The following is a 9,774-nucleotide window of genomic DNA, read 5'->3' as shown; positions in this document are numbered from 1 at the left end:
TATATATTTAAATAGAGATAAATTTAAAGAAAACGATTAATCTTTTTAATTATTTAAAAAACATATATTTTGGACTAAAATAAAAAGATCAATTGATCCTTTATTATCAACCAAAGGAAGTACTAAATTACTTATATTCTTCTCCAAATATTGGTCGCCTTTTTATATCCATTGTATATATTCATATAACCGGATTTGTGACAGGTGTTAATTATGCCTGTAGTTGAGAGTTCCAACAGCTTTAAAGTGCATAGGTGGCGCCCAGAAGAGTAGCAAAACAAAATGAATAAAATTCTCCAATCCATATCCGAATCACGTTTTGAGTTGTTAATTGTCGGTCAACAATCACCAACTCCACATGTAGAATAAGCCATCACTTTTTTTAGAAAAAACTAAAATTGCAAAAGCTGAAGCAATTGTAGAAAGATTCCTTTATATCTTGCACGATTCAAATGTGATAATAACAAACTATTAAACAAATCCCTCTAGGGTCAACTTAAGTAATAATAGAGATAAGGTAAGATGCTGAAGCAACAAAGAAAGTGCAAGGAAACAGGGCGGGCTTTATGCTAGGCTCCACACAAAACACAAAACAACAAATATTTCTAAGTTAATCCGCAGTACTAAAACGTGGACTAACTTTTCCCTACTACTAGTGATATTCCTTCTTTGACTTGGAAAGAGAGTCACAGAAGTATTCAAGGAATTCCATCTATATATTAAAATCACAAGGTTGATTGAATATACTCGATCGAACATAGCCCAGACCAGGAGGTGGTGGTTGAAGTCGTCGTACAGTTCAATTTATATGTATATAATATACATTACATATGTGCCTCTAGTTCGTATTTCCAGCTTTGTTGCTTGATAATTCATAGCCTTGGTTGAAACCATCAGGTGACACCATAGTCATCCTGCGGTAGAACACAAAGAATTGCACATCATGCTACAGTTTCATGAACTCAAATTTAATTTACCATACCAATATGTTAATCACTTAAAAAAAGGTAGTGATACACGTTATTCGTGGTGCAAACTCTGTAGATTTCAAAAGATATTATTCTATGCAAGTAATTTGAATAATGGTACGTTACCCTGAAAAGGCTCAGTATAGTAATATTAATATCTACAACAGGAATGCATAGTTAGAAAAGGTAATCAACTAATCCACAATCCAGGAAAACAGTAGACATAATTTATTTCATTTTAATTTTCATCTTCTTTTCCATTACATTACTACTATGTGGATTGAAATATGAACATGAACACCAAATGTGTCAAAGCACGAATAAGTAAACGAAGTTTGACCTACCAATTGACATTTAAGCCTAAAGCTACATCAAGAAATTATGGGATTCCTGATAGAGACGCGTTGGGCTTGTGGGAATGGCACAAACTAGCTTTCAGATTTTTTACTGGTTAAGTTTTCATTACTTACTCTAGTTACTAGTAGTACTACATGATAAGACAGTGTCACAGTATATGTCACAGTACGTATAGTATGTACAAGTTGTATTTATGGCACAAGTGTGTCATTCACGGACATATTTTAAATGTTTTGTACATCATTTTTATTACCGTCAAACAATCTTTTTATTTCTTTTCATTTTATATTTCACATAAGAGAACAAAAATTAGCAACTTCTCCTCCTATATTCAGATCTGACTTTGATTACTGTCTTCGGTCTCTACAAGATGAATTTAGATTGGCAATTCACCATTTCATGATTGTCATCAATTACACACCAATTTTGCCGTCAATTCGTGTGAGCGGCAAAGCGTTTTAAGCCTGATGAAAAGATAGCACCAACCCCCCCAGCTTTTGTTTGTTCTTTTTGCTTTTAGGATCCTCCTCCACCTAACTCTTATTGTTCTCATAATTGCGATCCCTGGAATACTTCCTTTTTCTCATAATTTTTTTATATTTGTATTTTAAATAAAAAATACGATAAATCAACATAATTAACAACTCAAAATATTTGCAAGGCATATAAAAAAATAGCGGTAAAAAGAAAAGACGTTTGATTCAATATATCTTAAAAGTAACATTTTTAGACAAACAAGTGAGGGGAGTAATGAAAAGTAACCAACCTCTCTTTTCGCTTCTCAAAGAACCTTTCCAGTGACTTCTTCCTTGTTATGGGTAGATCTACATGCAAAATAAACAAACTGATCAAATCTTCTTTCATCGCAATGATTTTGACATGGTAAAACCATTCTTTTTCAAGTAAATAAATAAATAAATAAATAAAAGAGAAATCTTAGTGGTTACAAATAAAAAGTAGTAAAAGAGAATAAAATTCACCTCCATCTCCATGTGAAGTCTTCAATAACTGTAGATTGCCTCCTTCTGCAAGTCTGAGAATATTTTCCGCCTACAACAAAATAAATAAATAAAATATGGAGAAATTCAAAAGCAAAAGGGAATTAATTAATTTAAAGGAGAGTATGGTTTGGTTTTAGATGAACAAACCTTGTCTCGAGGAACGTCGAAAACAGCAACAGTACCATTATAGAATATAGTCAAAGGAGCGTTATTTTCAGGATCATTTTCCATGACGCAATTACTAGCAATAACGGGCAACGTGGGAATGTTTTTCTCCGCAGAGCGGGAAGCAATTACGTTCTTCAGAACGTCAGGATTGATCTTCGATATCATGCTTTGGATATCTGCAATATTAAAATTTTAATTAAATTATGGAATTAGGACATGAGAAAAGTAACAACAACAACAACCTAGCGTGATCCCACAAGTGAAATTGGGGGAGGATAGAGTGTACGCAGACTTTACTCCTACCTTGAGAAGGTAGAGTGATTGTTGCCGATAGACTCTCGCTCAGAGAAAGGTGAAAAAGGAAGGTAGTAAGCAGTAGCGACAAACATAAACAACAACAAGATAATAGTCTTAAAAAAACTAAAAATATAACAATCGAGATTAAGAAACAAGAAATTGTAAATTAGGACATGAGAAATGGCAATAAAAAGAAAGTACAAATTAAATACTATAATAAGACCTCGAAAGCTTCTTTTTCTTTCAAAAAGTTTAGGAGGGGTAGGCAGCTTAGTCGCAGTAGCCTCTTTCTCTATGCAGAAAAAATCAAGTTCTACCGCGGATCTCGCCATAGTTTGTGGGTGTGATTTTATGTGAATGCCAAAGCAAAGTTATATAAATGAAGCGTAGAGGAAATTAAAGGCAAAGCGAGAGGAGGTCGCGTGTCTCAAGGAGACCACGAGGAAAATAAGTAAACTTGGTCTACTTTGGAGGTTTTGTTTTGTTTTGTGTTTTTTTTTTTTCGTGTAGAGGTCACCTTTTAAGAAGAAGGGATATAACTTAAACACATTAGATTAAATTGTGGTGAATGTCACGGGCTAATGGACATTTGCCCAATCAACTATTGTGTCGCACTCTTGGCACTCTATTTTCCAAGAATGACAAGGTTTAAAGTTAAAAAGTTTAAGACATCTCACCTCAAACATGAAATCAGACATGTATCATTACATTCTTGGATGGCATATAAATTCACGCTTAAATTTGTTCTAAAAATCACTTACGCACTTTAACTTTACCGATAACCTCTTACTCCTTTAATCCCATCGATGTGAAGAGATTTCAAAGGAGAATGTATTTGCCACAGGTTAGAGTTTTGAAAACCCAGACTAATACTTACATGAAGTTGATATGAACTTGGATATTAATTGGTGGAACTTAAGCTCTGCATATAGGGAGTGATGCACTACTAAACAACTGTTAAAAATCGAGAAAACAAAGGACTACATCGGTCCGGAAAACCGACATGAAACCGATTCAGTCCGTCAGTTTTATTCACTATTTTTTATTATTTTCAATTATTTTTTTGTAAAAAATTGACGGACCAAGTCGGTTTTCTTTCACTGAATTTTGCGCATAAAATTCTGCCAAACAATAATATAACCAAACCGATGGTGCATGTTGGTTTCATAAAAAAAAATAGTTTCACTAAAAATAAAAAATATTTACTAGTCGAATTCATTTTTAAATATTAATTAAACAAAATATTTTTAGCTTTTCTTTAAAATCTATCGACGTACTCTGTTGGTTTTTCTATTTTTTCAATTTATATAAAGGTCAAATTGACTGGTCAATCACTTAAAAAAACTGACGGATTGTAACGACCCGCTCGATCTTTTTGAGCATTTGAACTTATTTTCCCCAAATTACCCTTCTCGTAATGTCATCTTGGTGTTTATGACTTGTGGGGATGGGTGGCGCTGTTCCCAAGTCAATCAGGTGGGTTTCGGCTCATATTTAGCAAATTGGAAGTTCTTAATTTTAAAAAATGAAGAAGTTTGACCAAAATCAACATCAGGGGTAAATAGGCCAGTGTCGGAGTTTTGTTGATTCCATGAGGTCCAGAACATTATTTATGACTTAGTAGAGTGGTTAGTTAGGGTCCCGCGGGGTTCGAGTGTGAGTTTTCTCATTGGTTGAGAAACTAGTTAAGTTATGGAATTGGAGTTGATCATAGGAAACATCGGGTCAAGATGACCTCTTTTCAGAGTTTGAGTGCATGAGCTGGTTCATAGCGTGTTTTATGAATGAACCGAAAGGTTTCATATGAGTTTCGGTGTTGGATTCAAATTTGGTAGACACCAGATTTTTCTGATGTCTGGTGTTGGTTTCCTTCTACACGATCGTGTAGAAGGGCTCGCGACCGTGAAGAAAGAGGAGAGAGCAAGTCGTGATAGCGGTGGGTAGGTCACGACTGAAGAACGGATGATGGGCCGGGTCCGGGTTGTGCTTTGCGATTACGATGGTGGGATTCGCGATCGCTAAGGGTATTTATGCCTGCACAAAATATAATTTTCAACTTCGAACTTCATTGTTCATAAATCAATTTTGGGAGCTAGGTAGCTCGAATATGGGTGATTTCAATGGCATTCTTCAAGTTTTGGCTCAGGGGTTATGTAACACCCCGTAAATTTGAACTAGATATGAATATGTAAAAAAATATCAAGTGTTAAGATTATATTTTATCTATATGAATCCATTCTTGATGAATTCGGGTGGAGGATGGTCGTTTTGAAGTCAAACCAACTAGTGAAGTTCTTGAGGGCTCTTAAATTCGCCTAAGTTTTGGTAGGTCTGTCTTCTGGGCGATTTTCGCGAAAATGTGTTAATAATTTGGAAAAACCTTCCTCAATGAAAGTTGTAGGGCTTTGAAATAGCTTTCCAATGGTATATTATGGGGGTCCAACGAACATCTGTGCAAAGAGTTATGCTAGTTTTACTAACGCCTATCCGCACTGGAAATTTGGTCTGCGTTACGCCCACGTTACGGGCCGTAACACGCGTTACGGGACGTAACTTGGGGCCGTAACGTGCCCAAAATTTCCAGAACCTTACTGGAAATTTGGCCAGTGTTACGCTCCAAGTTACGGGCCGTAACACGTGTTACGGACCGTCCCTTGGGGCGTAACACAGTGAAAACAGTACGTTTTCAGGCGATTCTGACTTCGGGAGGCCATAACCCCATTATTTATTGGGAATATGGGAAAACGCAAAGAACGAAAGTTGTAGATAATTGAAATACCTTTCCAACCATAGGTCGTCGGCCTCCATGTGATGTCGGGATGAGGAGATATGGGCGTTTTAAGACAGGAAGGTCAAGCTGTTGGCCCAACCCAATTCAAAACCGGGTCAGGCCCATTTCCCTTGGTATTTAAGGGAAATGTTCAGCCCTAGCAGCCACATTTCCCCTACCAAAACTTCAGATTTTTAGAGAGAGAGAGAGAGAGAGGAGATTTAGAGAGAGAAAGTGGTGAATCAATCAAGTTCGAGGCCCCGAATCCCGAGGCTCGTGAAGGATAAAGTGTAGAACAAGTTGTTGTCGTCGTTCTAAGCTAAAAATTGAACTTGGGGAAGGTTGTTTTCGTGGGGGCTGATCATATAAGGTATGTCTAAGTTTTAATGATGTTTTTATCCTTACCATTATTAGATTTGACGAGTTAGAATAGAGAAAATGGCATTGAAAGTTCGGTTATAATTTTTGGATACCAAATGACTTGGGGACTGTTTTGGTATGATTAAATGGATAGTATTAGTTGGATATTGATATGGAATAATTGTGATATTGTTGTGGTTGTTGTTGATAAGTTGTTGTTCTTGAATTTGGAAGTATAAATGTTATTTAAGATCCGTTAATGAATGAAAGGAAAAGAAATCTTTCCATGTTCCTTGAACTCTAATTCATGTCTAAATGGTGGTTAATGTGTGTGAGGGGACAAACCCACATTAAACCTAGTTTGTAACAAACCCTATATATGTATAAGTTATTAATAATGTTTTTCCTCTATGAGGGATATTTAGTAATGCTAGTTAATTGTTGGTAATGACCTTCTCATTGGTGAATTGGGACATGACAATCTTTGTAAAGAAGTTGTACATTTTCAAAATATTTCTTGGAATGACCTATCATTTCGACATGCATAATGAACTTTAAGGTTATTGATGGTGTGACTACTTTGAGACGAATTGTGAATCGGCTTCTATGCCATGTACTTTGTTGTTGTGTTTGCCTTGCTATTCGGGAGGAAGAGTAGCCACTATGGATCCTAGTGTATTAATTGCCTTGCCATTCGGGAGGAAGAGTGGCCACTTCCGGGTTCGCTACCTGGGGTGCATTAATGGCCTTGCTATTCGGGAGGAAGAGTAGCCACCGTGAATTCATATTCCGATGTATTACGTAGTGTTGTTGATATTGAGTTGGGCTTATATGGGCGGTTGTGATATCCATCTTTATTATGGAACTAAGCATAATTGAAACTGGGATTTTGAAATGGCTTTATAAACTGTGCAATAAGTGATATTAAGAATCATAAAGGGGAATGACAGTTTTTATACTATCTTTTCGGAACTGATTTCTTTATGTATTATTATATTTTATGTTTATATTACTTATTGTCCCCGAGGCACTCACTGAGTACGAAGTACTCAGGCATACCATTGTTGTTTTTGATGGTATGTTAGGTAACGGAGAAGAGCAGGTTCTTGATACTTCAAGCGCTTAGAAAGGACTTGTTGTTGTTGCTGAATTGGTGAGCCCACATGTCCATTCATGGGACACCCTTTTATTTTGTTCATCTATTGTTAGTTTTGGGCCGCGTCCCGATGAGTCAAACTATTACCTCTTATCCTAGAAGCTCCATAGTATACATTCTTGTGGGTAGTTGTTGTGTTTTGTTAACTCTTGGGCGTTTGTTACGTTTTGATTAACTTTTATGATATTAAAGACTTCCGCTGATCTAGTTCATGATTTATGATATGTTACATTTAATTTATAAATTGTTGGAGGTGAATGTTGAACCTGGCGGGTTCAGGTATTATTATGGTGTTGTTTAGGTTCTTCCGATATCGTTCATGACGTCGGATGCCGGTCATGTCTAGGGTGGGTTTTGGGGCGTGACAGGTTAGTTTCTAATCCTAATCTAAGTATTTTCCCGTGATTCCATCCTTTATTTAGCAATTTCATTCATGATTTGATCTTAGAAATTGAGATTTCCATGGAAATGGATTTTCAAGTAAAATGCCAAATTGAAGGTCGATTTGTGGACAGATTTCAATGATTTTCAAGATTCTTAACCTTTAGGCTATAAATAAGCCAATTTTGAAACAAAACTCCAAGAGGCTCAGGGTTACCTTTTTCGATTCATTTTTGGGTTTCGAATTAAATATAGCAATATGGGTATAGTTGGACTCGTTTAACTTTGTAGAGTACTAGTTTGATTAGATTGAACTCGTTTGAAAATTTTGAATACGGTACACCTTCCGGAAGACTTAATCTTTGCTCGGATCGAGATTGGGATCGTTCAAAGGCGTTGAGGAAGAGCAAATCCGTTCGTGAGTATTGGGCTTCAAATCTAAAGCAAATTGAGACTTACTAGACTCTTTATGAAGTGTTTGTGATGGCTAATGTTACTAAGGGGCGTAATGGGAAATTAGGGGTCCCGTACTTGTGAGGTGACGAGCACTTGTACGGGTACCAGTGTCCTAATAGGAGTAATTAATAAAAAATGGAATAATCTTTTGAAGTAAAGAAAGCCAAGCTTATGGGCATTGGTTTGTATTGATAAATCTACTTGTTTGGTATGGTTCTTGATGATATGGGCGTATGATAGCCATGTTTGCTAATACTTATGATATTAATTCATTGTGCATTCATTACTCCACATCTCATATAAATCATGAAAAAGGAACTATATTTGGCATTGAATTGATATTATGCAATTGCATGTTCTACGCATATCCATTTTATACATTTTATGATATTATTGGCATGGTATTGATGAACCATAAGGGATAGTCCATTGACGAGCGAAAAACACAGTATAATTTTCTTAATCACTTCACTAGTAAAAAATAAAATAGATTTAAATCGTCTCCACAAGGATTGGTGTTATTAATAACTCAAACAAAATCTTGATCACTATTATTCAGGAAATCAAATCTTTGGAGTTTTATGGTGTAAACCACGAGTAACAAATTTTACTATTAAACTAAGTGATAACTTAGAAATTGATCAAGGATTACTATGAAATAAGGAAAAATGACAAGACTAGTGCAAGAGAAATAATCAGGATTAATAATCGTTCAAGGTTCTTTTCCTAAGTTTCGTTGACTCTTCCGATTTCAACGAATGATTAGTCTACTTGTGATACTCAAACTCTTCTTTCAAATGAACTAAATATCTTCAAGAATAGACGAATTTAACACTCAAGAACATATGCAAGAACTATCAAATGGATTTAACAGAAGGAAATGTCTCTCCAATATCTTCCTATCTTGATTCAAGGACAATTTAAAGAAGCTCTTACGATTGCTAAAAAGAATTTCACTTCAACGACAATACTCACATAAATATTCATTAAAGTAGTTCTCTTCGATTAAATTAACATAATAAAAATATATGCATAGCGTTCAAAACTCTATATGAGAATTCTAGAAAGGAACGAAGTTAATCCATACATAAGTCTCAAAACACCATGTCAGTCAAAAAATCCTAAGATAAACTACTCCATAATAATAAGATTAAACATAATAGGAGAAGAAAATGAACTAGAAGTTATTACAATGAACTTTCGATCTAAACTTATATATTGAATCGATTGTACAAAATAGCAAAATCCTTCTTCAAACTCTAAGCCGCCTCCCACGATGTAGCCATCCAATCATGTCTTCAAAATCGTGGTTTTATGTAGTTATACCTCCAAAAATAGGCCCGGACCGAAACACCCTTAAAAAACTTGAACTAAAAATTGCAGCAGTTGAACATCACTGTCGCATCGCGGGTTGCCTCGCCTTGTGCCCCGCGGCAGTGCCTTTTTCTGCACCTGAATTTAAGGTTTTTGACTCAGATAAATCAAGCAGCCGTGACGCTGGGTGCATCGCGGCTTGCTTCTTCACATTGTCATCGTTTTTCTTTAATTTTTAGCATGCATATCCGGTCCTCGAACACCGAATCGCTCCCGATTTGTCCGTTGAACTTCTACTCAGACTTAGAAGTCCTACAACCTCAATTTAAGCTCCAAACATGCTCGTTTGATTGGAAACAAATTCTACACAAGAAACACACATAATGCATGTAAAAATATTACGTTAAAGCTCAAATACAATTAAAGTATAGTCAATCAAGATGTGAAATAAGACTAAAAATCCGTGTTTCTAGCCTATCATCAGCACCCTACACTTAGACCATTGCTCGTCCTCGAGCAAACAATTATACTTGACAAGAAGACAAT

The 9,774-nt window shown here is 35.8% G+C and overlaps 1 protein-coding gene across 1 annotated transcript; it reads right to left on the bottom strand.

Moving 5' to 3' along the window:
• Positions 1 to 416: 416 nt before the first annotated feature.
• On the bottom strand, positions 417 to 3,427 carry LOC132642424 (protein TIFY 9-like). Its single transcript, XM_060359631.1, has 5 exons — positions 3,015 to 3,427; positions 2,474 to 2,670; positions 2,306 to 2,375; positions 2,092 to 2,149; positions 417 to 914 (listed from the first exon to the last, which is right to left on the bottom strand). Exons 1-5 carry the CDS (start codon positions 3,121 to 3,123, stop codon positions 839 to 841), a joined length of 510 nt encoding a protein of 169 aa, XP_060215614.1. The 5' UTR covers positions 3,124 to 3,427; the 3' UTR covers positions 417 to 838.
• Positions 3,428 to 9,774: the final 6,347 nt, after the last annotated feature.

Source organism: Lycium barbarum, chromosome 5 (genome assembly GCF_019175385.1).
Source record: "Lycium barbarum isolate Lr01 chromosome 5, ASM1917538v2, whole genome shotgun sequence".
Lineage (NCBI taxonomy): Eukaryota > Viridiplantae > Streptophyta > Magnoliopsida > Solanales > Solanaceae > Lycium > Lycium barbarum.
This window is presented reverse-complemented; position numbering and strand designations above follow the sequence as displayed.

Excerpts from the sequence above, each read along its gene's own strand:
- LOC132642424 (XM_060359631.1), bottom strand. The coding sequence starts at position 3,123 with ATGGCGAGATCCGCGGTAGAACTTGATTTTTTCTGCATAGAGAAAGAG. Across the intron at positions 2,671-3,014 it reads AAGAAAAAGAAGCTTTCGAG|ATATCCAAAGCATGATATCG; the intron begins GTCTTATTATAG and ends TTAATATTGCAG. Across the intron at positions 2,376-2,473 it reads TCGACGTTCCTCGAGACAAG|GCGGAAAATATTCTCAGACT; the intron begins GTTTGTTCATCT and ends ATTTTGTTGTAG.